The sequence below is a fragment of the Drosophila mauritiana genome, chromosome 3R (genome assembly GCF_004382145.1).
Source record: "Drosophila mauritiana strain mau12 chromosome 3R, ASM438214v1, whole genome shotgun sequence".
Lineage (NCBI taxonomy): Eukaryota > Metazoa > Arthropoda > Insecta > Diptera > Drosophilidae > Drosophila > Drosophila mauritiana.
Genome location: NC_046670.1, coordinates 17,498,485 through 17,526,283, shown reverse-complemented (window position 1 = coordinate 17,526,283; position 27,799 = coordinate 17,498,485). Strand labels below are relative to the sequence as shown.

General features: G+C 39.3%; 2 protein-coding genes across 3 annotated transcripts; one reads left to right on the top strand and one right to left on the bottom strand.

Moving 5' to 3' along the window:
- Window positions 1–246: 246 nt before the first annotated feature.
- LOC117145562 lies at window positions 247–27,235 on the bottom strand. Of its 2 annotated transcripts, none has more exons than XM_033311264.1 (4): window positions 27,179–27,235; window positions 25,378–26,010; window positions 2,356–2,413; window positions 247–2,185 (listed from the first exon to the last, which is right to left on the bottom strand). In XM_033311264.1, exons 2-4 carry the CDS (start codon window positions 25,714–25,716, stop codon window positions 2,040–2,042), a joined length of 543 nt encoding a protein of 180 aa, XP_033167155.1. In that variant the 5' UTR covers window positions 25,717–26,010; window positions 27,179–27,235; the 3' UTR covers window positions 247–2,039. The 2 variants fall into 2 exon arrangements, with proteins under 2 accessions (XP_033167155.1, XP_033167156.1); XM_033311265.1 differs by having other exon boundaries at window positions 27,143–27,221.
- On the top strand, window positions 20,519–21,220 carry LOC117145563 (heterochromatin protein 1). The gene has a single exon (XM_033311267.1). The coding sequence runs from the start codon at window positions 20,562–20,564 to the stop codon at window positions 21,090–21,092; it is 531 nt and encodes a 176-aa protein (XP_033167158.1). The 5' UTR covers window positions 20,519–20,561; the 3' UTR covers window positions 21,093–21,220.
- Window positions 27,236–27,799: the final 564 nt, after the last annotated feature.

The window sequence follows — 27,799 nt, the reverse complement described above, 5'->3', positions numbered from 1 at the left end:
AATAGACTCCCGGGGAGACAAATATTTATTGCCCTGTTGAACTGCCGAATATTTCTCAGCCAGGGCTTAACTTGGCCATTACTCTTTTTTGCTCCAGTTTGTCAGAGGCACTTTGCTCCAGTGGCTTCAGTTGCCCCAGTTGAGTTCCTTCGGCTGAAGTGGCCCTTGAGCAATGGGGCTCATTAATTCAGTTGTTGGTTGCGAAATGGCAAAGAAAACTAAATTGGCTTACGTTTTTTGCTTGTTTTATTGAAGTTTATTACTAAAAATTTAAATTAAAATGTTTATTGGAAATACATATACCATACATATACATACAATTATTATTAGTGTTGTAATTTGTAATTGCAATTGGAATTTGTTCGTTTCGTGTAAATCGATGAGAGTGTAAAACAAAATGATTGCATTATACGAGTATGTTGGCCAAAGCAGACAATTTATTTTGCAAAATGTCAGAGAAAATTCTAGTGGTTATAATATAATTAAATGAAAATCCGATTTACTCATTTCGTTAAGTGGGCGCTTTTAATCATATGCAAATTATTCAAAATGTGAGCATTAAATACGAGTACACAAGCTGCTTTGGTTTCGAGGAACTAACATTTAACATTTGTATATGTATAATCGCATCTCTTTTTGCATATTTCACACGTTTGGTTTTGCTTTAATATAGTGAAAGCCCTTAGATCTAAACTCTAGGTTTTCGTAGGTATATATCGTATGAGTTGTTTCATCATATATGTTTTAAGTATAAGTATTAATCGCTTGAAAATATTACTATTTGTAAATAATTAAAAATGGAATCGCGTAAGTGCTCTATATAAGAAAATCGTTAAGAACTTTCATGTTAATTCACTTGGGTTCACTAAACGCTCGGTAAATCTAGATAATTCTATTAATTAGTTCTTTACCTACGTTATGCCGAATGGTATCTATCTGAGCTAGACTTTGCTACAAGTATTTTATTCGTGAAGATCAATTGGTATAATCATTGCGTTGTTTTACTTTTAATATTTAATTTAGAATCTCATGAACAGTGGAGTGAAAACGTCTTCGATTTTCTTTTGTGTTCGCTGCTACTATCATAATTCGTACGACCTTAACTTTACTTTCACAATTGCATTTAACAAACATTAGTTTTGTTTTCTTCTCTTTATTTTTCAAACAAAAAACAACGTTTTCTTAATCGTTTTCTTTATTAATTATGAAATAAAATAGAGTGAATAGATTTCCAGCAAATATTACAGTACCAAAGTGCAAAATCACAGACCCCAAAATAAACTCACTGTGACTTTGACATTTGCGTAATATTTGTGGTCCTATGCAAATTAAAAAAAAAACAAACAACTTTCTCGCAGGATTCGGGATCCTAAGTATTTAATTACTACTTTTCGTTATTTAACCTTAGGTGTACTATAATTAGTATGTTCATGAAATGTATTCAATACGAACTCGTCGAAATTCATTGATGTTTTTAATTCCTCAATATGATTGCGATTTCTTATGTACTTTCGACAGCTGGCCTTATCTTAAATGTAATTTTATTTATCATTATTTTAATAATGCGTTTGCGTTTTTGTTTTTTTTTTCATTTTTTTAACACGGTTTTAGTAGTAATTTGGCATTGCAATTGTTTTTTCTTGTGAATATGAATTAGTTAAGCTTTTGGATGTTTCTACACCCGTTCGTTATCATTTACCAACACTTTTGTGTTTCTTTTGGGAAGACAGTCAGAAATACAAAGCCTCAAAGTAATAACAGCAAACATGTTGGCAAAAATATATATTTTATAAATCGCATAAGTTAATAAATTACAAAAAAACAGGCTCGAATGGTTAATTTTCGTGTAACTTTGCGTTATCGCTTCTTAGTTTGATTAGGTCCCGTTCACAGAATTTTGTTTGTGCTTTTAATATTTTCTTTGAACATAAAATAAATGCTAACGCTTGAAATTTTATACACTTTTCACTTGCTGCAAAATAATATGGAAATCAAGTTGAGAACCGAACGAAGATTGGCTGGATCATCAGAGGATCCACTTAACGTCGCGTATTCCAAAAATCGACGAATGTGGGCCAAGCCACCGAAAGGATTGGCAGGGTCAACAGGATGACGGAGTAGGCCAACTGGGTGCCGGAGTTGCATCCGTCCTCGGTGCAGCAGTACGTTTGTGTCTCCCAAATTTCTAATTTGATAAACATAATTAAACATTTCGTAATTAGCTAAGTTCGAAATTGATTTAATTTTGCGGTTCCTAACAATCGACGTTTATTTGCCTAATTTTATACCCAATTGGGCAGTTCAATTAGCATTTGGTCAGTCGAAAAGGACAATCACTGCAGCTCCTTCACTCACCTTTTTCCACACACTCGGTGGCACAATCGCGAACGGTCGACAGTTCACTAACATATTTCTGTAAAAAAAATAAAACGAAATAAAATATTACAATTGCAATTGTGGCTTTTGGATTCATATTTGTGACAGCTTAATTAAATATCAACCGAGTCCAACTGTCAATAAAATACAATTCTGCTGGCCAAAAGGGCGTATGAATGCCATTACGTTACATTGCGTATATAAATGTTTATGGCTTTCGCAATCAATATCAGTAAAAATAATCAGCCCGAGAAGTCGATTATATTGCTCATATTAATAAACATAAAGAAGGGACTTATGTGGAGTTCATAATATTTAAATATGCAAATATTTCATTGCATTTGTCAATTTAATAACCATTACAGTCAATATTTCGAAGCGTAATGTCATAAATATGCACAACTGATCATTTTTAAATTCGAATATTTTCACATTTAAGCCAATATTGATTACTTAATTAATCCGTCAGAGTTTAACATTTAATTAATCTTGTAAATATTTATCAGGTAAAAAACAAGTGACGATACAAACGTTCTGGGGAAAAATGAGTTTGTGCTTAATGGACGTTTCATCAACAACTTTAATTATCCATACTCCAGTTTGCTTATTTCAATATGAGAATTTAATATTTAGTAGATAAAATAGAATACTTGTATTTTTAAATAAGCTTACATGTAATCGTCTGGGCAGACCATAAACTTAGAAGTAACCACAACCAAAGCCACCGAAGTTTATAGGTAAAAGTAAACATTTTTACGACCTAATTCTGTTTTGCAAAATGGGATTAAAAAGGACAAGAGTCCTTTGTTTTGATGGCATAATGTTTGCCATGCCGAATTGAGTGCCTATCATGATAAGTAGGTCGTAAGTAGGTTATCTCAAGAGTCCTGCTGACCCAAGTAGATTTCAATCAAATCCTAAAATGGCCTTCCCCACTTTGATGTCTAGGTATTTGGGTGAGAATGCAGTAAAGAAATTATATATTTCACTCACACATTTTTGAGGGCAGATCGGAGTTTTGTGGTGGTCTAAGCCACTTTTGATGCTCTTTTAACGACGACATCGTGAGTTCAACAAGGGGACACTGTGGCACGAATAAATAAACATAAAACACATCGTACAACGACTTCGTAATGTGCTTGCAACCGAAGTTACAACCGCAAGCTGGTTTTTGCCATATACTCGTACGTATGTATATATATTTTAGCATATGGCTGGCATTAAAGTTTACGACAACATAAGCAGGGGACACTAAACACACACAGAGATAGTCGCCGGGTCGTGTTCGCTAGCAAGGACATAAACTCCCCTTTTAAACTCACGAGTAAATTGAAAAATGGAGACCTTTCAAGTAGGCAGCATACCAGTGCTTTGCGGCCCATTAGCCAAATAATAAACATGTTCAATAATTACCCTGGGGTGTGCGGCATGGGAGGGTTATTCTTTAGCCGCAGCTAACAACAATGCACCTGCCACCTGGCATTGTGCAACATGCAGCGAGCAGCGAGCAGCATGCAACCAACATTTTGCCCGGGGCTAGGCAATACAAAACACGTGTTCGCACCAGCAGGAGGCCACAAGAAAGCAGTGCTGCAGGATCAAAAGTGGTAGTAGGTGTTGCGGGGCAGGAACAGAAGCTGTGGGGGCACAGGAGCAGCGGAAGGCAGTCAGCCGAGGCAGCTTATGGGGCACTTAAACCGCTTAATCGATTGAGCCGAGTGGTGGGGGTGCTAGCGATGGTGTTACCACCATCCGGACGGACAGACAGACGGACGGACGATGTGCAACAATCCGAGTCGTGAACCCCGGCTAAGCCATTCCGCAGCACTTAACGACTTTGCGTGCTTATCGCCCGTTCGTACATGGACTGCAATTCTGCAATTCCAGGACATCTGCAGCTGGCACTGCACATTGGCAGCTCATACTTTATGTAACAGGTCCGGAGATAGTGACCGCTGTAATGGACCTGCCACTTGCCACCACACGCAGCAAAAAAAAGTGGTTAAAAACCAAATTCAATGTGATAGTAGTGGTTTTTGCACTAGTATCTGTACGAGGTTATTGATTATTGTAGCTGAAAGGTAGAACATAAAATGGGATTGTCCCTGCTACACCACAGAATTTTGTTAAATATTTATATACAAATAGTGTAGGTAGCTAATAAAACAAGCACGCTTGGCTATATTGAACAGAAAACATCAAATACATTTCACATAAAATCCTGTATTCAGTTTTTTTGAGAGCATGCACAAAGTTATTAAAAACGTTTTGATAATCCTGCCATTGATTTTATTTGAAAATCATATTATCCGCTTATTTTTCTGCGTGCCTTCCATTTATTATTGTTGTCTTATTAAAATGAGACGACACCTAGCATATTACAGCACGTCCTTGTCGCCGCATAAATTGTGCTACTTATGTGTGGGGCAAGTAACCCATTACGTGGGGCGCTGCCACAAAGTGCCTGTCTGCAAGGGTTGTGGGGCTAAGTAATGTGGCTAATACAGATAATGAGCGGATAATCACCAGGGACACAAACACTATGCTCGCAAAGGAGCTACAGCATCAAATGGAATCTCAAATGCCATATGAAATGTCCATCATTTCTTATGCAATCAAACCAAGTGACTTGCCACCGAAATTTCGGCAAACTTAATTTCCTATCAGTGAGTCAGTTGCACAGATTTATGCATTTGGCCTAGTTTAAAAATGAAATGCGAACTGCAGAAGAAGATTGGCACGGGCGGTGGTGGGCGTGGGGGCGTGGCTATGGTCTGTCGAGCACGTCGGTCCAAAATGCAGCTCGGCATGTTATTTGGTTGTTAGGGCAAAAGTTGGGCCAACGGAAAGGAAAACACGAAAAACGTAGAGCAGAGCAATAATCTTGAGACAGCCGGGGAAAAGTTCCTCCACTGCCTGTGCGCTACTTTCACTTAAGCCAGTTATATCATCTCTTCTGCTTAGTTGTGATTTGAACAACCGTACAGCCAACCCTTAGCATACAACCCATAGCCTTATATACCCATTACGGCCCACTACACCCAAAAACCCAAACCTATCCAAGTCAAGCAGACAGCAACTGATGATGACGTTGATGATTTCAATTTTGCATGCGAGTGACAGCAAAATGGGGAAAAAGACGTCTAAAAAAAACTAAAGACGCAACTTGCGCAAAAATGAAGAAAAAAGTGGTAATGACAGGAAAGTACTGCCATTGCAAAAAGGAGAAAAAATGAAAAAACGGAATTGAAGTAGTGTCTTTCTGAATCGAATAGGAAAATACCCGTCGGTCGTAGAGAACATATATTTGAGGACAATAAAATGTACTAATATTATCGGAACAATATTAGCACAACTTTAATTTATAAATCAATATATAAAACAATTAGAGCGTGATAATAATTATTTTCATCTTTTACGGTTACAACTTTTCAAAACTTATTTAATAAAATTCGATTTAGAGTCAAAATTCTTTCGATGTGTTACTGAAACATCCGATTTCAAATTTATTTTGCCATAATACATATTTTGCGCATAATACCCACTTCAAGGGTATAAAAAAGAAAGATAGACTGAGATAGAGAGAGAGAAAGAGGGAGAGGCAAGTAAACGAGCCACGACGTCATGAGTGGCAATGGCAACTTTGAACACTGTGCATGTGTGGGTACATTGTGTCCGTGTGTGTAGCTGTGTGTGTGTGTTTGAGTACGGACAGGTTGCAGGCATCGTCCTTTAGCCATTTATGAAAATTTCAAGTGTTCGGGGGCAAGATGACAGCCTCTTAATCTTGAGAGGCAAGACGATGATTTGCCTCAAATCATGTGTGCTCCTTGCTCCTTGCAACTGCATGTGTCCTTAATGGCGGATAGTCCACGAAGAGCTTATGGAATGATGCACGATTATTCACAATTTTATTGTCATAACTCAATTGCTTGGCTTCTCGGGTAACAACATAATAATGGCACCTCACGGAATCACTTAATGGATTTTGTTATGCAAATGAATTTGTGGATATTTCGCATTATCCTTGAATCCCCTTCTCCAACCAGTATTATGCCCACCTCGTTAATATTTTGCTAGTAAGCTGAATAAATCCTTTCAACATGCCGTCATTAAAATCATCAACTACGCTGGTCACGAACTCGATTGCGAAATCCACTCGAACATTTTTGCGACATTAATTACAGAGTCGTGACTTATCAAACAGCCATCGCCATTTGCATTCGAATAACTGAATACAAGGATATGACTTAAAGACCCAAACAAATGAGCGCTTTAATTCAATTTCAAAATAAATTTCTCGGCCGAAAGTGAGAAGTTCAGTCATGTGAATGGCTAAAAGCAACGCAATGAGGCAGACATTGGCACACAGAGAAAAAGTGATCAGGGAAAAGTGCAATGCGAGACACTTTTCCGTTTGGAAAAGCGAAATCGAAATCGAAAATGGGGGGTTCCCCGGGCAACTTTCGGGTCTCATATGCATTTGCCAAACATTCGCCTTCAATTATTAAGGCAAAACTGTGCCCGGCTCAGGTGTTGTGACAGCCCCAACCCAGTTCCGCCTAAAAAAAAATTGAAAGGATGGATGGAGCTGCTGCTTTCTCGCTTCACTTGCCACATTGAATGAGCACGAAAAGTTACTCTACTACATATATATATGGCTGGATGCAGCCTCGCTGCCTCCGCTCCATTATCAAAATGCAATTTCATCAATGCTGGCTTTGAGACCTCAAAAAATCCGGCCAGCAACAAAAATGTTAAAATGTCTGAAATTTGATTTTCCCTCCAAGAGCTCAACGCTCTGCATTCTGCTCTGGCACTTTTCAGTTTTCAGTTTTTGGTATTGGGCTTTCAGCAGCGGCTCACTGCGAATCGCACGACCCCATTTGGCCATCTCTATCCCGATCCGAAGCCCAATCCTTGCCAGCAGCCAAGATTCACAAAGCGAGCAGCCAGGCAAACACTTTTCGCCAGTGCACTTTGTTGTAGAATGCAAGCCATGGCAACACCATCAATCCGTTTTGGGCCAGGAATTTCACATATATATATATATATGTTCATCCTGCTAAAGTTGAGCTCTCCATTTGCGGGTCCTATATATATCTATATGTTATATTTTTGGGCATATATTATTGGTCCGCGAGGCGGATGGCGTAATGCAATAAACTGATTCTGTCTACATGTCACTTATATGAGACCCAGCCGCAATCAAGGACAAATTGCTTTTGAATACGAAACCGCGCCAAAGGGTATCTTTGAATTTGGCCTTAGCTTTTAATTAATCAGGGCCAGCAAATCAAAATTTTAACAAGGAAATGCTTTTATCAGGGTAATAAAAGTAAAGCCTCAGGCTCTTTATGCATTTTCTGGTTATAAAATTCTCTGTTAGTATAAACCATAAAATATAAAATTTCATATTTTAAGAAATTGTGCGAATTGGTTATAGATTTCTCTGTTACATTTCTTCAAAAAATAAACCATAAAATATAAAATGTCATACTTTAAGAAATGGTGCGAATTCAGCGGAATATTTATATTGCCCACGCAAATAAATTGAAAATAGAGACGGGCTAAAGGTGAACGCTTTTCTGGGAAATGGAGCTTAAAAATAAATTTCGCTGAGGCTTACATTTAATTTAATGGCACCCATTCGGGATAAGCCTGACAAGCTGGTATTATGTGTAGCAAAAGTTCGGGCGAGTCCATCGAAATGTCACATCAGCTAGATTTCCCAACTCAAACAGTGACGCCTCCTCTAAGGCGATACTCAATTGGTGCCCTCATCATTGTCAGGTTCACCTTTTGGCCCAGCTAAACCATTTGACCCACATCGCACCATTTGCCACATAGATAAAAGCGGCAAATGCTGATGCGTTGGCAGAACGAGAACGTGCCACAAGCATTTGTGCCACTTTCTTAAGACCTGAGATTAAAAATTCGTTTCTAACAAAATGCAAATGTTTGATTGTCGTTTGCGGCAAAGCGATTGGTAGGACAGGCCATAACTTTTGGCCGATAAGTAAAAGCAAATGTGTACTAATGCATGGGCAAACAGCAGCAACAACAAATGCATTTTATGTCCTTTTTTTTTTGTGCCACACACACAATGGTCAACATGGAGCGACAAGCGGAAGCCGGATGTATTGTCATTTATTTACAATGCCAAAGCTGCGCCTGTCCAGCACACTTATCGTCCGGCCATTATGTCGATGCTCTTCACAGCATCCAGTTTCTAACAGAGACCAGGGTCCATGTGGCAAACAATGGCAGCTGCTGCTGCAGTTGCAACTGCAGTGGCCAGTGCCCACACACACATCTGCTGCAGGAAGCAAATCCAAGTGGATAATCAAGTGCTCGAGCGGTAAAAAGTACAAGAAATAGATAGGAATGCCGGCACACCACTTCCCCTGTTCACACATTTCTATATATTACATATCCTTGCAAACTTTTATCGATCGGAAAACTCCTTCGGCCGGACTGGGTAAGTATTTATTACAACACTTGACCACCGGCTTGAGCTTTGAATTTGCGGAAAATCCTCAAGAGTCAAAGCAAACATTACGTAAGGCAAGTATTTTGCCATTTAAATAATTTACAGGATGTGCTATGCAAGATAGATGTATTGATTTGAATTATATAAATATATTAATGGGTAATAGTTAAGCTTTCCTTCTCTCTAAGAAGAAACATTCCATGTACATCTCACTTAGCAAAATAAGTAAATCGCTTGTCTTCCAAGGCACGTTATGAATCGTCAAACACTCTGCAGTGGTCTTGTTCTACTAGTGGCCACCATCTTCTCGGAATGAGTGGTTACATGGAATCCTCTTGTGCATCGGCAGCTGCTGGCATGTCAACATGTAATTGACACCAAAAACGACAGCTCGGGGTTGCAAGGATGCAGTGTCTCCAATGGACTTATGGCCACTCTCCTTGGGCCAAACTGTGGGCAGGAGCAGACCATTAGGTCCTTTCAACGCCACCCACTCTGCTTAGTGTCAAGCTGTGTAGTTGAGCTGGGAAACATGATGATGCATCATGCGTTATTGCAAGGGGGTTTTCCAGCCCAATCCTGAGAAAACAATAGAAGATGGGAGGTTCTGCAACTCGGGTTACATGGAACATATAAAAACTAACAGACCATTAAGTGGAAACAAATTATTGTATTCAATGTATATTAGTGCGCATTTCCCAAACAAGTAAGTATAGTTTTTAGTAATTCAATATGAAAATATCTAATTATACAATATCTCCATACTCAGAGTATTAAATCTTATGAATATTTTTCCCGCGCAGCGCAACTTTATCGGAATTCATTAGTGGAATAGTTTTTGGCATGCTTATTAAAAGCAATATTAAATATTCATAGATAGCGATGTACGAATTCAATAAGCACATTTAGCCCCCATAAACTTCACGTCGCCAAGTTTGCCTACGTGAGCAAAAACGACCAACTTTGCTTGCATTAATTTGCGTTAATTTCGAGAGCCTGGCCAAGTTGAACGAATGGGCCAAAGGCAATAGCCAAGGAAAAGGCAGGGCACGCGACTTGGCCAACTTGGCCAAGACCAGCCCCGGCACCTAGTAGTGTAATTAAATTTGATAAATGATGGCACTCTGACCTCGGCAAATGGCAGCCAGCCAGCCAAGCTGGCCAACTGATTCTTGGAAATTGCTCAAGTGTAAACGATCTGCGATTGGCTTGCATTCGATTCGATTGTGCCAATTTCATCCGACTGATGACAATTATGCGAGACCCGACAGTTTATGAGTTCTTAGTGTGTGCGACAGCTGGCCTTTAATTTATGGCGACTAATTTATCAGGCCGAAGGAAACCTTTGCCAAATTAATTTGCAACAAAACTTGATTAATGTCGGTGTTTATGCGGCAGTCGGATGTTGGTATGGCCATGGGTATGGGTGCTCTTTTTTCCACTTGAACTCCGAAACGAAGAAGAATCGGTAATTAATTACACGCCGCAAAGTATGCAGTGAAATGCCGAGAAAGCGTATTGCGTATACGCCGTGTGAGCCAGCTTTAAAAGGGTTTGCTCGATGCGGGTCTGTCTATATGAGCACAGCATTTACATTTCAAACAGATTTATTGAACTTAATGGTCTTTTAATTGCGGCATTAAGCACAGGTTGCCTTTTTTTTGCTCTGACCCACCTGGTTAGCAAGTGATTTCAATTAAATAAGTTCCAAACCAAATTGCAAGGCTATAAATAAATGGCAAACAAACAAATGGCGGACAAAGGAAAACTAATTGAAAATTAGCCGGTAAATTCCAAAACTGACACGTCGATAAATCTCTTATTCTCTATAAAACAAATTTTCGCACAGTCAATATTGGCCTTCTGTGTGGACGTTATGATACAAATTCTATTCTACGCCTTTTATCTAAATGTTTATTTTCAATAAAATTTTAGTGCAAATGCATGTGCAATTATTGATGTGTTTGTTTTGCCATGGGTTATATAACAACAGCCTTTGTTTGCGCTTGCACATCATTTGCCATTCAAAGTGTAGTCAGTAAAAACATTTCCAATCAAATTTGCATAAGCACAATACAAATATAGACTTTAAATGGGCATTATCACACCCTTGGGTATCTGACACGTATCGAGGTAATCAATCAATTAGACCATCAATCACCCAAAGGGACTAAGTTTTCGGCCAACTATGTGAATCGACTGAGTTCAAGCCATAAGAATATACACAGTGATTGATTGTTGCTGTCTTGTATTAAATGAAATTAAAGTGTTAATTTGGCAATAGCAACGCAGCATTTGGGCCACAGCAGCTGGCAGAAGAAATTACCAAACAATCGACAACTTTTCTTTGGTCATGGCGGTTGCCCTTCTTAACTTTTCAAGTGGAACAAAATGCTGGCGCACACATAAACATATATATACACAAATACAAATACAATAAGCACACACACACACACACACACAGTGACCCAAAAACTTTTACGACAATTCCATTTTAAGAAAATGTTCTAATGAAATTTTCGCGGATCTCTCGCAGGTATTTTGTTATTTATAGTTGCTGCTGTTGCGAAACCCAAATTTTTCATTAGAGCTGAAAAGTTTGCAACTAGTTTATCCCTCTAAAAACGGGGTAAAAGTTGCACTTTCGCAAGAATCTTTTGTTGCTAATTAATTTAGTTTGTTTCCACATATCTGTATGGAAACAAAGTGGGTTTGTTTAAGAAAATTCGAGTAGGAAATTGCATAACAATAAAACAAGATTTAAACATTTAAATTAATTTAATGCGATAATAACTTTTACAAAAATACTACATAAAATATTCAAATGTGTTTATCAATATGTAGATTAATTTTAATATTTTTTTTGGCATTATTTACACATAACAATCGCTTTGGTTTACTTTTCCGCATGTCATTTCCATTTTAATTGGCTCAATTAAAAAAGTTTAAATCGCTATAGATTAGGTGAAAAGCATATTTAAAGCGAAACTCTGTGATAAATGTTATTCGCTTTTCGCAGCGGGTGGAAAACCCAAACAAAAAGCAGAGATGAGTGCGACATTCGAGCGTTAAAATTAACGAGTGTCACAATTTACGTGTGTGTGATTTACGACATCAAATTTTCAACTCCAGCTGGCGACCATTTTGTATGGTTTTTTTCGCCTGCTATTCTCACGCCATTTTCCTTCGACCCTCCATTAACCGGTCTGGGCACAAGGTCGTTGGGAAAACATGGAAAACCACTTGGTAATTACTATATATACAAGCATTTGTTTGCCGCATTTTTATTACTTCATATTGTTGCTGTTATTGCCTGTCGTTTGTCAGCCGTGAAGCAAAAGTCCTTGCCGCTTTTCGCTGGAGCTCGTTAAAATTAATTAACCTTGCGCACAATTTTTTCATTAACCAGAAATATGAATTCGCATAAGCGATGGCAGCTATGCAATGCGTTTGATCATTAATTATGCGCCTTAAGGCTTTCGTTTTCATCGCCCCAAAAATGGGCCATCATTAACGAAGATACATATTTCACAATGGGCTTAAACCGCCTCTTAGATTCACCACAATTAGTTGGCTTATACTACGTACGTACATTCGTGGCCAAGTTAATGTCAACCAGACCACAGCTGCATTTTCATCTGCAACCAATCTCTGTGGTTTCCACTCATCAGCATGAACATTCAGTATCTACATTTCAGGACTATTAAATGTTGTATCTTATTATTCAGGCACCTAAATATGCCAATTTATTGTAATATGCCCAATTTACACCGCATATTCTGTGGCATGCAGCATATGATAAACTACTGCTGGTAAATTGCCATATTTAGTATTTTATACTTATGTGCAAGTCGAAAGACATAAAAAGACAAATGATATCACGCAAGTTGACACTCAAGCGATTTCAAAGTCCATATGCATGTCGCGGATTTCATTTCGCATATGCCTACAGTGGTAAATCGCCAAATGGAACGACTCGATGGTGCATGCCACATGGTTTTCGGCTTAATGAGTTGCCACTGCAGCACAGAAATGCTGTCAATTATTCGCGTTTGCTATTGCCACACAATGCCATTGTTTGCCGCAGTTTCCATGCGAATAATGTGAATACCACTAAGCGTTTGTGCGCCAGCGTAAATCATTTCGAATCAAAATTTTGTTGGAATATATAGGCTCATATATCAAACAATTCAAAATTCATAGTTTTGTGCTAGTGCAGGGCAATTTAATGGTAATTGTTTATCAAACAAACAACGCGGTAAGCGTGCAAAATTATTTGCAAAGTCAGCAAGTGCTTAATATTTAGTACCAATATTGTTCATAATTCAAAACAAATCTGTTGAATTTGTGGCTTATGTTTCATAGACACGAAATGAATTAAATAATTGACTCAATTGAAGTTGTAAGCCAGTTGAGCTGGTCCATTGTGTGCATAACTCACGTGCACTTGCAACCAAGTTATTTGTACTATTTTCCGCTCTAGTATCTGTACGAAATTTAGTTGCTTGGCTTCTGCTTTTCAGTTTTCAGCAGTTTTCCACCACATTTTTTCGTGTGTGTGTTTTCCCGCGTCGTTTGCTGTTTTTCTTTCCTTTTTTCCAGAGCATTGCATTTCTATTATCTTGTGTATTTCTTTTACATTTTTCCCCTGCTCAGCATTTTGTTCAAATGCAGCCTTAGTACTTTATTTTACTTTTTTGTTCGTTTTGGCGCAAATCTTTGAAATATTTTAATGTGCTTCACTTAGAATCCTGCATTACCAGCCACCTACCGCCTGCGAATAATGCTCTGTTTTATATGCTTAAATCTCTCGGCTCTTTGCTGCGGTTTGACTTTTGAGCCCATGGCGAACTGAAGGAGTGGGCAACTCAGTGCCATTTGGCGGAAAGGGGGCGTGTCAGTTGGCGGGCCATTAAGTGGCTTTCGTTTGCAGCTGATAAATGATGCCAGTTGGCCTGGCTCATAAACATTTGCGCCCTGCTATTTGGCCAAACAATGAAATATGATAATCGCCAGCTTGGTTGAGGTCCATAAATCCCATTGCCTGCATAAATAAACTCCTTCAAATGTATTCCTTTCGCAGTTAACTGGCATAAGAAAAGCAATCCACATCAAGTGTGGCAATCAAATGGTTTCCAATGCAGGCAACATTAGTTGGTTTAAATGTGAGGAAAATAATATTAAAATAAATATACAAAATGTATATAATGCGCATAATTAAGCCAAACCATTCACATGAATGGCACGTAAATAATTAAATAACGTCATTTAGTTTCCGCAAAATGTAGCAATGAAATTAGTTTTTGTGGTTAGAACTTATGTGAAATAATTTCGTTTAAACAGATGATGGATGAAACTGCGGAAATGGGAGGCGAGTTGAAATCCTTAGCCCAAACAAATGATATCTCCACGACCGGAAGTGAGCGAATTTTTCAAGGCATTAGCAGATCTGACATGACGACGGGCTAAAGTGCTTTGGAACCAGGTGAAGAGGACTCACTGCTGCTGCTGCTGCTGCTGCATTGCCACGTAAGCACAAATTCCGCGCCATAAATCACGGGTAAACAATTTTTTGTACGGATTTTTGTTGCCCCGGATAAAACGGCGCAAGTGGAAAAACAGCCGGAAAACAACGAACGTAGTTGCGTAACTGGACGGGCCAAGAACGAGGTCAGGTCCAAAAAAAAAAAAAGTAAGGGAGGAAATCCAAAAGAGGGCCACAAAAAAGGAGAATGGAAAGCGAAAATTCCAACGACACAAATCAACAGCGGCTAAATTGAACGTCAACATGACTTTGATTGTTACCTGCGAGTGTGAGTATATGGGATGCATATCAGCAAACAACTGGACGCCCAGATGCCCAGATACCCAAATACAGCAGATAGCGCCAGAAGGTTGTGCCGGGATAACCAGGCCAAGAGATCCTGCGTTGTGAAACCCGGACCCAGAATGGTCTGTTAGCCTAGTCAAACACATAGTTGGAATTCTGGCGCACAATTCACGAGTCGGCCAACAACCACAAGAATCCCATCGCATCCGCACATCCCTTCTCGCACATCCCTCAAATTTTGCTTCGAAATAGAAAAAAAATCCAGTTGGCAGCTGTTTCCTTAAAGCAAAGACCAGGATGGACCGACCGAACATGGCTGGGCATATAAAAGGCGAAAATATGCCAAAATGTCATTCACAAGCATGTGTCGTTTTAGTCGTCCCTCGACAGATGCCCCCTATCAAATTCTAGGGAAGCTCCGAGGGATCTCCGTGTGGCGATGGCATCAGGGGAATTATAGACCAAACAGACAACACCTTGGCAACCGATAATTCAGCAGGCTTAAGGATGTTTCCACAGAAACGCTACTTCTCGAAATCCTGAATGCTGGGAAAAGCCTTCAAGCTAGCTAGCCATTTCGAAAAAAATTCAAAACCACTTAGAATATTACTTCAAGTTTACTTAATGTATACATTTTGGAATTAACTTAATTGCTTGTTTTTTTTTCTTGGGAACCTGCTCATTTACATAGCAAATTCCAGAGCACGCCTCCTCCATTTTATTTGAAATGGTTCCGAACATGTGTGCCAGAAAAGTGCAGCCAAGCGGCAGTAAAACGGTTTGCCTTTTGAAAATTTTCGACATTTACGAATGCAATGCAAGTTGTTACGCATTTGGCGCTCTTGTCATGCACTGTCGCCTGCAGTTAGATGGCTTTAGGGGGTTAAGGAAGGGGTTAAAAGGTGCACCTTTCACTGCCATGCTATACATTTAAATATTACGATGTACCAGCTGCGAAATAATGCAATAGCTTTAATCAAGGCATTTAGGTAGAGTGCAAAATCTACCAAATTACCAAATAACTTGCATATTAAATGGCTTGCACTTTATTTAATTTAATGCCGAGCATATAAATGACCTGACCCAACTCAACTTTGCGTCCCAGGTGATTTGACCCAAGAGCATGACATTAAGATAACTACAATCCGGCTAAGAACCCTGCAAAACGAGCAGCAATCAAAGTTAGCAGTTGTGCCGGAATGGCTTTTTGAATAACTTAAACGGCTTTAGTATGATTAATATTAATGACACTTACGCCTCGAGTCGCCATAAAAAGCCAACTTGCACCACCACCATTACGCCTAATGAACCGCATAACGCATACCCTTTAGCCCCAGATGGCAAGACAATGGCCCAAATTGCAATGCGGCAGGGTGATGGGCACATAAAAACTGCAACACAATTTCCCCATTTCCCCGGTATCCTTTTTATGCGTTTTATTACGACCAATTCGCATCCAAAAGGACCAGCATCTGGTCGCCGGGATAGCAGGATACGAATGACTGCCACTCGTTTATGACCAACATGGCCCACTTACATGGACGGTCGTTGATCAAGATGGAATTTATATCGATGCTGTGAAAATTTTGCAACTTGTCACAGTTCTGAAGTCAAACCAAATTGCATGATACACTTGGGTAAAATACACGAAAATTGTTTAGAGACCAGAGACCAGAAAACACTGGGCTAAGCTGGAAGGTCTGGAGTAGGGACAAAGTTACCACGGTGTGGAGCTTTGGTTTTTGATAAAAGTTTCCACAAGGAATTTCATATTTTCGTGGTTGCCCTTTCAAGATGTCGAAAAAGTTATTTGACAAGCTTACAAAGTCACATATCTTTGACAAATTAACTGGTAAGCGATCAGGCTACAATTCAGATAGAAAATGTTTAGTATATATAAAAAACAATTCAAAAGTAACTAAAAAATATTATAAGCTTCCTATTAAGTAAAATAGTTTTACCTTTTAGAGAGAGTATTTTAAACTTTAAATTGTCTAAACGGATTTTTGCATAGTTCAATTCAGTTTTCGTTCAGTTGCTGTTGTGTGTTTGTTGATAACTTTTTGCCAAAAACTGAGTTTGCCAAATACTTTGATTCTCACTTCCCGTGGGAGGATGAATCACTATACTCGCACATTGTTTGGTTTTGCCAAACAGTTGGCAAGTTTTCCAGGCAGCCGCCACAACTTGATTGATGGTGTTAAAAAATTTTCAATCACACTTTTGAGTTGATTAATATAAATGGCTGCCTGCGATGGCGATGGCGAAGGGCTGGCGAAATGCACTCGGACAACCAATGAGAGCCATGTCAATTAATAATCCAAGGGCCTGGTATCGATGGCCAATATGCCAGCGTTTCCGGCCAAAAGTGGAAGCGCTCCCGTCGGAAGCCGGCAATTTGCCAAGGGCAAGTTGAGTTGAGTCGAGACTGCGATCCGGCGCTTTAAGTGACTGCAACGCAATCTAATAAAAAATTTTACGCTGCCAGAGAGAAACTTTTTCTCCACGCTTCTATATTTTTGTCTTTTTTTGCTGACAATCTTTTTTATTATTTTTTTTTTTGGTTTGTGCGCCAGAGGATGTCGTTGTCATAAGGAAACTAAGGATTTCCGCTTTGGCTTTGCCCCGTAAGCTGAGCATCAGCATCATAAAATATAAAAATTTCAGTGGATGTTGTTGTGTGACACACACACAGACATAGAAAAGGGCGCACAAGAAATGAGTGTAGGAAAATTATGTAAAAACTTTTTTTGCCAGCACGTTTAGCCACGCCCCCGGCTTATTAGTTGGTCACAGCTGTTTGGCCAAAAGAAAAGCGGCGAATCTGGCGGAGGGTCAAGGGAAATGGAGCCCCAAACACGTTTCCAGTCGCACTGCTGAGCAACCATTTTTCATTAAGTTTTTCGCGCCATATTGCCTTTCATAAGTTATATACGGGAAATAAATTTTATTAGTGTCTTGGCAATTGTCTGTCTTGAAAAGAAATGATATAAATTTCGAGTCATAAATTATGCGCAGGCCTTTCGAGACTGAGTTTCAGTCTGTGTGCTCGATGAACTGCGAAAGTGCCTTTGACGTGTGGCAAGCGCATTATATAATCCAGTCTTTGGGGGTTTTTGGGGGTAAAACCTTTATCAACAACAGCTTCGGCTCGTCAGTGGCACAGCATTCTTGTTTATTTGACAGGCCAAAAGGAGGCGGCGAGATAGTGGAAATTTTACGATTTGCATACGTGGCGTATGCGTAACACGCCTGTAGCTACAACGAGATACACATAGATGTGTTCGCATTGCCTGTTTTTTTTTTTCAGTTGTCTGGGGAGCTAATAAAGCTTATTGTCAGCCACAGTCTGACCCAGTTTTCGTGTTTTTCCCGTTTGTATTTGCTGACAAAACCCCCATTGTTCGTTCGGAATAATTTGAATTTTAGAATAATGAAGTCACAAAATGTCAGTGCGCGTTATCAAAATCATTTATATGCGAGAGCACTTTTTGGCCATGGAGGTCGGCTTTTGGCCCAACAGCGCTCCCATGTGCCAGCTGCCAGTTGGCATATTTTGTGCCACTGGATTTTAAATCGCTTACAATGCCTCAAAAACGGAATGCAAAGAACGAGAGATAGTTGGCCCGTCCAACTGGGAATGCCAGAATATTCATGTGCGTATGTGTATTTGGTGTGGCTGAAATAAATGAATTATTGTTCCTGGCATTGAATAACTTTCTGTGCATCGTGTGTGTGAGGAGCTGTGTGTTAATGGAGCTCAGTGGGGAAAAGACCTTAAAAACTTAACACTTTAAGTGAGATAATCTGATATATCATTTCTATGGGTTTTAATTGAAAAAGTGTTGATTGCTTGCCATAAATTCATTTAAGGGGAAGTAATATGCAAAAACAACAGCATTGTTTTAATTGAAAACTTGTTAATATGTGAATTTATTTGTATAAGTAAAAAAAAAAGGAAAAATATACGAACATTTGCAGCACGAGATAAAAGTAACCATCAGAATTCATTGCCTACTTATGAGCGCACGAACGAATCTGCCTTGCCATTATGACCGTAATACTGTCAAAAACAAGCACACAATAATTATAATGATGATCAAATAAAACTGGGAAATTAGCCCAGAGTGAGTTAAGTCAAGCGAGGAATCCGAACAAAGGAACTACAGCCAGCGTTTGGAGGCAAAAAGTGACAGTAAAATTGGCCCGAAGACAGCGGCTAATGAGCGTGCGATAGGATAAAAGGAGTAGAATGGGGCCAAAAACCCAAGAAACTCAAGTTGGCTAAAAGGCAAAGATATCGCAGTGCTAGTCAAATACGAGAATACAGAGAGAGCATTTTGCGATGGGCTTGTGGCAAGACTAAGCGTCTTACTGGCAAATTGGGAACGGGGTAAGAGGAAAAAAGCCGAAAGCTAAACAAAGACGGCCAACGCAGATGGCAAAAGGAAAAACTCAATTGCCGCACAAACTGAGCCGCCATTGTTTTCTTAATTGAGTGTCTTTTGCGAGTGTGTCTGTGTGCCAGCATGTTTGCTCACACATATACATACATACATATATGGAGTAGGAGTATCTGTGTGCCAGGACACTCTGCTCATTGCCGCCTATCTGCCGGCAGAGTTCGCTTATCAATTACATTGAATTTACCCAGGCACAAATGGCTTTTAGCCATTCTAGGCACCACCCCCTGCAATCAATGGCTGCCGGAAATGATGGCATTGGCAGTCACATTGACTTTTGCGCCCACTGCCCACATCTCCACCTCTCCACTTCCTTTGCTTCCGATTTGACGCTGATTTCACAACTCGCCGCACGTAAATTGCCCGGCCCCCATTTATGGCTTCAGTAAACAACCGCACCTCGTTCCTTGACCCCCTCCACCCCATTTCGATTTTCGAATCTTCACTGTACTGCAGTTGACGAAGGCGCACATTTTTTGTATGTATTTGCCGTGAATCTCCAACTCCATCCTACTTCATAAGTCGCCTGATTTATTCCGGCCACGTAGCACTCACTGCACAGTTTGATTGCCACATTCGCATGTAAATCCTGGCCTCTAAAAAGTATTCAAACCAAGCGACCCAATCCCACAAATCTGTCCCACGTCATCGCGCATAATCGAGCTTTTAATTTCGGGCAATAAAACTTTGCCGATTTAATATCAGGTACGTGGCGCCTTCATTCTACAAAATAAAGCCATAAAATGTGGAACTTCCTTCGAAGGAAGCCATAAACTTATGTTTTTCAATGCAGCAAAAATTCGTAGTTACACCTTTCGAATTGTTTAAACATTTTTATTGTCAAGTGATTCATCAACGATTTCTGTGGCCTGCAAAGTTTGCCTTGAAAAGCAAAAGATTTTGTTCATTAAACAACATGATACACGAAACCAAACTCGAAAAACTTTCTTCCACGAGTATTTCAAACTTTTCGCCAAGTTTACGCATAATTTTTTACGATATTTTCCGCAGTTTTTCCTTTTGACGGCTCATCTTATTCTTATTGTTGTTCGAAAGGACTTACCCATCATCCGGGGATCTCTAATAGATTTCCGGCAAACAATTTTATTCACTTTCAGCTATTGAATTGGGTATTATTAGTGCCGCATTTCCTAAGCTGTGGCTAACTTTTCTACTTCAGGATATTAAACGAATTCATTACAATTTTTTCATAATTTTATTTCTTTTGGCAAGAAGTTATTAAAGTAGACCAGCATTTAAAACAAAACTTCTTTGCACAGAAAATTAAGTTTTCTTGAGTGGCAACTGTAGATAAAAACGTTTTTCTCTCTGACATTGCTGTCAAAACTCATCAACTCAACTTAAAAATAATACTATTTAAAAATATAAAAAATATACAATGGATTCAGATGTGGATTGTGGTGAGACCATTTCGAATTTCTCTGAAAGCTCGATGGACTACGAAGAAACAGAGGAGTATATTGTAGAGAGGATTTTGGATCGAAGGCGTTATATGGGCCAAATACAATACTTGGTCAAATGGCTGGATTATAGCGATGAGGATAATACCTGGGAATCGGCAGCAGATCTCGATTGCCATTCACTAATTAATTCGTTTGAGTCGCAAATAAGTCTGAAGAGGGGTCAAGAGCTAAATAATCAATACGAAAGTAAAGCTAAACGGCTGAAAATCGATCCGTGTCTAGTTGTAGATAGTCCCTTTAATCACGGATTCACTGCTCAAGAAATTCTCAAGGGTTCCAAAAACAATGGTGAAATATCGTTCTTAATTAGGTTTTGCCATCTCGATCAACCTCAAGTGGTGCCAAGTGGAATTGCATATGTGGAAATACCGCAGATGGTTTTGAAATTCTATGAAAATCATTGCGATTTTCACGATTTAAATAATCGTAATAATTATATATCTTGACTTGCAGTTCTGGATCTTCAAAAAAAAACTATAAATATAATATATTTTATATGTCAGCTTAAATTACTAGTCGACTGATTTGGTGTCACATATTACTTTAAGTCTCTTCAAAAGTAAATAAAAGGTGTCCCTTTGCACAGCATTACAAACAATAATGAAGGCAAAATGCCAAGTTTTAAGTGATTTTGGGGCGTGTTTGCCCGGCAGGCAGCGTAAACACTCCTAATTGCAACAACAGTGCCGGCAAACAAGGGCCAAGAATGTACGACGGCCAAAATGAAGCGAAAATATTTGCATTCCGTTTTTGTGGCCATTTCCTTGTCTCATCGCAAGTCCCAAGTCCCAAAAGTCCCAAAGATGGGGCGTGGCCGGACGTACTTTTGCCCTATATATTCGTGTTTGTTTTTCGTCACTTGGGTTCTTTTTTTGGGAACTCTGGCTACCCAGTTGCGTCCAGTGTGCACGTAGCTGCAATAGCAGCAAAAAGGTTTCGTTTAAGCCTTCTGCACTTTTGTCGAGATTTGATACTGCAATATCCGGTCGAGCAAGTTCAGCCCCAATCAATGAGATGACTTTTTTTTACTCTTCGATATTGGTAAGTTTTTGTAGGGCAGTAAAAGCAATTAAGAACTAATGCTTCAATTTAAGCATTAAGAACTAATGTTTTGGCGATATTTTCGCACTAGGTGTGCAATACAATTTTTATTCAAAATATCCTTAGATTAAGCTAGATAATTAAGCCATGAAACTAGTGAAGCATTTATTCACGCTGTGCATTTTTAGATTATGTGAGCTAAAAAGGAATAATATTTTTTTCGATTTCCCTAGAAATAATTGAAAAAAAGGGGGGCAACAAAAAATTAATTTGGCGCCTACATTCTATCGCCCACATTCCAACCAATCCACTTGCTTTTGTTTCGCATGAGGTCAAGGGTTAAATGTACACACGCATACATAAATATGTACATGCACGATGACCGTATTTGTTTACGTGCCTCCGTCGACCCTCAAAACAATGGACTGCCATTGTTTTTAGTTTTCCCAAACCCGCATCCAACCTCGCGGCAAGATGTAGATTAGGTGTGCGAAATGAGGGTAGCTTCATGCTACCCTGGAACTCATTATCGAAATTATGAATTATGCAGTCGAGTTTGCCCTTTTCGGGCCTCGGCTAATTTGAATATAAATTTAACTCATAAATATATATAAGACGATTTCCGGCAGACGGCGCCAAAGCGAATAACTTCCTTTTTTTGCGGTGGTGAGCGCGGGGGGGGGGAGGGTCTGAGACCTAAGTAACTAGCATAAAACAAATAATCAACAAGAAAGCCAACTACTTAGCCGAAAAACACGACGACATCAGGTCAAGCAGTTAGCGAGGATACCGCAAAAACAGCAACTGTTCAAGTTTTATGGCCAAAAAGAGGGTCGGAGGTCGGTTAATATTTAAACAAAAGTTTCTTGTTGCAACATATTTTTCCTTTCTTTGGCTACTTTTCGAGGAGGGTATCATCATCATCATCATCATCGCCATCTTGGCGGGTCTTTACTTTGGCCGCTTGGCATAAATTATGCTGCTAATTAAGTGTCTGTGAAGCTGTTAATAACAAAATGAAGGGCAATTATCAGGCTGGCGGCAAAAAAAGAAAGATAAAAGCTAAGCTGAAGTACTTGAGGCTTACTGGATAAGTATTGTGTTAGCTTCTTTCGTATTTTTCCCCACATTTCACGGAACAAAATAATAGATAAGTAATGTAAACATTATAGGAACAAAACATTCAATATTTAGAATAAATACAAAACAACTAGGAACATTATGCATCTAACGATTTTATAAAATGTAATCCTCTTTTTTAAATAACCGGAGACGAAATGAAAACATAAACACGCATGCATGAAAAAACATTGTGTTAAGCGATTTTAAATATTAATTTCCACGCTATTTTAATTCGATGTAAAAATATGGTTTATAAACCATTTAGTATTTACTTTCAATTTAATAAATGAATAGACGTAACTAATAAATCACTAAATTATTAATCAGGCAGAATTTCTGCATTTACAAACATAAATTAATGTCACATTCAATAATTATTAAGTAAAGAGGGCATAAAATAAATAACTATGAAATGTGCAACAAAGACGCACTTTTTGGAAACATTGAGCAGCCATAAATTTCGCATCATTTACTGTTTCGCCAAGCTGCCAATTGCAATTAAATGCAATTTGTTGGCAGCGTAAAAACGACAAATTTTTTGTTTTTTTTTTTTTTTTGCACCACAAGGACGAGCGTAAAAAAAAGGCAGAGGAAATCAAATTTAATGGCAGAGCGCCAGGCAAAATTATATTCACCATTCACTTTTTTTATTACCAACCGCCGATTAAAAAAGTTGCGAAATGTGTGAGAAATATACACACTGATTTTCTCAAATTCCCAACCACATGAAATACGCAGTTCAAAAAAAAAAACGAAGACCTCGCAAACTAAATTATGCCGATGAGTGGGCGGTGTGGGCGTGGCGCGATGAAATGAGCGGGACGTGTTAACCATCGAGCGCCGCAGAAAATAACAATTTATGTGCCACCCCAAAAAAAAAGGGAGCTGAATCTTGGCAAAGATGCGGCTGCAATCGGCAGGCAGTTGGCAGCTGTGCATGGCAAGTAGGTGTTAAATATTTAATGATTTAACAATCCTGACAAGCAGGATTCGCAGGATATGGGGCGCTTCTTCTCCACCGCCTCCATTGCAATTCGTTAAGTGCTCCGCACACACACACACACAGAAGCACAGAGAGACACCACGCCCACTGGAGGATTGAGTGCATACAATATGCCGCAATTTATGCGCACAATTGGGCTGCCACGCCCATAATCAGGGCGCTAGCTAACGGCACACGTACCGCCTTCCCACTATATAGATCGTCAGCATCGAGCAAACCGCTCGACGGCCACAAAACTAATTGAAATTGCCAGAGCAGTCGCATGGCATTAGTTTACCTTGTTCCCCGGATGGATGGATGGATGGGTGGAGGAATGGGTGGATGGGTGTGCCCAGGGATGGGCCATGCTGATGAGCAGGGTTGCCACTCAAAAAACAACGCCGCCTCATTTTGTGTTTCATGCAAATTGGTACACAGCGCGTATACGTAACGCAATCACAAAAGATGTGAGTCTGTTTTAAGAGGTAAAAGCTCTTACCTAGATGACTTAGATAGTGAGCTATAATGAGCTAATGAGCTAATTTATTCAACTCATTAAAAATAACATTTGAAAATTGGAAACTTATCAATTTGACAAGTTTTTGTACAAATTTAACAAACAGTAAGTAACCTATTACAACATTTTAAAGTGAAAAAAGCTAGCTTTAGATCTTAAGAACCTTAAGCAAATTAAGCAATTTATTGCTCTTAAGTTATAAAATCAGCAACCTCATAAGAAAAAGTCCTTGGTAATTACTTAACGCCAATATGCTTTTGGGATTAAAAATCCCATTTGATTTTCTTCTAAAACTGCTGGCAAATAAAACCAAATCGATGTGCTCACAAATCTCAATCTCCCTGCAAATTCAAATGATTCACTTTGTTTTTATAACCAATTTATCTTTCCTTTTTTTTTTTTTCTTTTGTTTTTGCGATGAGCACTGAAAACAAAACTGTGACAACAGCAGAACTGCCAAGGATATTACTTCGTAAGAAATATACTGAGATAATGCCACACAGAACACACACAATCAATATGGGTACGGGCGAAAAACAATAAAATGGAAACATCAACTCGAGAAGTCATCGATGGATGGATGGCAGGAAGGAAATGGAAAGGAGCAGGAGCAGGAGGAGGAGCTGGTGGACTATCGCTGTTTGCCTCTTGGTTTGCCTTTTTGCTTGCCCGGACAATGACAACAATGAGTAGCAATGAACCAAAATGAATGAGTCTATAAATAAATAAATGCAGCGTTTCAATTTCGGTTCAATTGGTCCGAAGCAAAGACAAAAATAAATACGAACGAACGAACAATTCCACCAATAATGGTAAGCAATGAAAAACCTGGTATCAACGAATTTATACAATTGATCAACATTGTATTCTCTGTGGACTTAAGTGATTTTTCAATAGTTTGTTATGGAAAAAACTTTCTGGTTCGAAACATTTGAAATTGATAGGGATTTCAAGGAATTTCCTAAAATGAAGTGGAAGTTCAATAATATTCTAGGGTTTTCCAGTATTTAACTTAATTTTTTGAACTCGCAGATATTTTCAGATCTTTACGGTTAGATGATGGACTCACCACGCAGAACTTCTCGCTCTTCTTGGTGCACTCCTTCAGGTAGAGATGGGCAATGTCCTTGGTGTAGTTGGTGCAGGGCGTGATGGAGCCCACGCCCTCGTTGTACTGGCCGCACATGTGGCACTTGAGCCCGTCGGCGAATCCCAAGCTGCCGCTGCACAAGACGATGGCCACCAGGATGGCCAGCGCTTTCACATGGCAGCTGGACGCAATCGATCCCGGGGCTGATGAGGATGTTGCATGCATATGCATTGACGGGGCCTTGTCCTCGTCCACGTCCACCGAGTTGACAGCTGCTTTTGTTGACATTGCTTCTTGGTTGCCGCTCGACATTTTCATATGAGTTCTGACCTTTAGCGCAGAGTTCACACTCACTAACACACTGGCACACACACGCACACACTGGCGAGCTGACGAACTGGCGAACTGACAAATGGGCAGACTGACGAACTGACAAACTGCAGTCACCGAAATTGCAATTTTCACTTTGTTCCTCTCAGTGGAATCGTTCCGCTTTTTGGAAGACTTTGTTTCTACTGCGGTTAGTCGGTTAATATATTAACTTAATTGTTCTTTTTTTGTTTGTTTATATTGCTTAAAGGGTTCTGCCAAAGATCTTCGACGATGTTCGTGCTAAAATTTAAATTAAATGCTACTATTAAGGCAAATCAAAATTCTTATTTAATGTAGTTTGATCCTCACAATCAAGATTTATTTTTTAAATGGATAAAATGCATATTGTAATGAGCCTTTTTAGAACATTTTCAGAAAGGAGTGACAACTATTGCTGTTTTTTCCAATGAAATTTTATCTTTTTGCAGCTCACGATGCCTAGTAAATCACAAAAGCCTTCTATGCTCTGGGAACTTTTGTTGCATGCACCTTTTGTTTGGAATGTTACAAATTGCCAGCAGATGCCACGCCCAGTTTTCCATCTTTTTTTTTAAGCCCATAAGCATGTAGGCCACGACCGCACAGGGCCACACGTTTTTCTCGAAACTCGAAAAATTGTTTTCAAATTGCTTTTGTTGTAAGTTAAATGCGCGAATGCGAGTGTGTGTGTGTGTGTGTGTGTGTGTGCGTGGCGGGGGAGGAGGGAAGAGGTAAAGGGGTGTTTGAAAGTACTTTTCTATGCGTTCAGCGTTGAGTGTTTCCACGAATTTTTCGGAAAATACTTCGAGGAACGGCAGGAGCCAGGAGCCAAAATCGTATTACGGATCTCATTGTGTTCTTTTGTTGCCTACTTTTGGGCTTTGATTTGATTTGCTGACATATATACATGAGGCTCCGGGGGAAAACTGGGTAAAAAGTGGGGGCCGGATCAATTTGGGGCTTGCAGTTTCTGCTCTTTTATTTCGCTCGAAAATCAGCAAGCCCTAGTATCACGCATACGCCGTGTGGCCCTCGCAGTGGCAGCAGCAGCCAATTAACAAGTCATTTCTGTACTTCCTTTTTTATGTGTTTCTGTTTTTTAATTAAACGAATGAATGCAATGGGATTTGGTCCGTCATAATGGGCGACCTTCCGCATTCGGTGCTATGGAAAATGCAATATTTTTTTCACATTTTCAGCCGCCTCAATGGCAAGCGTAATAACACAAAAACAGCAGAAACATCGTCGACATGATCTTTGGATTTGAATAAATAGGAAAAACTGTGTTTTATGCTCTCAAAAAGATTTCACAAGTGTTTGAAAATTGTATAAATTGCTTTTTAATGAGATTTCAATTGAGGTTTTTGATTTATTTGTTTTTATTTTCTTTTACACTCTGAATTCGAACACAAAACCAACGGACACAAACTTTTGAATTATTTCAAACTGCGTCCGCCCAACCGTGCGTTCCGTCTGAGTTGAAAATGTTGACTGCAGTGCCAGAAGTTGAAGCCGCGGCCGTAGAACCATCAGCATGAAGAAGCATCCGCACTAGCAGCAGCAGCCGACGGGGCGGATGAGCGATTCGATTCGGGTCGGGTGACTTCGTATTGGTCCAGTGACCCAGTGCTGCTCAAACTGTTTACTTCTTCATTTCGGTGCTAATGAAGGTCTGCAGCACAAATATTTGTAGTCTTTAGACCTTCGAAAGCCCTCATAAGGGTGATGAAATGTATGTTTTTTATTGGCACTGAAAGTACATGCTCAGCAGTCCAGTTGGAAGCTGAAAAAGCCAATGTTACTGTTGGTATAACACGCTTAATGTACTTGTAAAAAGTAAAAAATAATTTAAAAATAAATTATAATTCACTTCGTCCCTTACAATTAATATTAAGTTAAATTATACATATGTACAATCATTTTAAATTAAAGTTTGATGCATACCAGAAACTAGCGCCAATTTCAGCTACAGTTTGATGAGTACTATAAGTCCATCAAAACACTGCTTTAAACTGCTTGAATAGTGATAACTAAAACCACTGCTTTGGCG

What these genes read in the sequence shown, in the direction of transcription:
- LOC117145563 (XM_033311267.1), top strand. Translation starts at nt 20,562, where the DNA reads ATGGATTCAGATGTGGATTGTGGTGAGACCATTTCGAATTTCTCTGAA.
- LOC117145562 (XM_033311264.1), bottom strand. Translation starts at nt 25,716, where the DNA reads ATGAAAATGTCGAGCGGCAACCAAGAAGCAATGTCAACAAAAGCAGCT. An exon ending in AGAGCGAGAAGTTCTGCGTG is followed by an intron (nt 2,414 to 25,377) that starts GTGAGTCCATCA and finishes TTTTTTTTACAG; the next exon opens with AAATATGTTAGTGAACTGTC. An exon ending in CACCGAGTGTGTGGAAAAAG is followed by an intron (nt 2,186 to 2,355) that starts GTGAGTGAAGGA and finishes TTATCAAATTAG; the next exon opens with AAATTTGGGAGACACAAACG.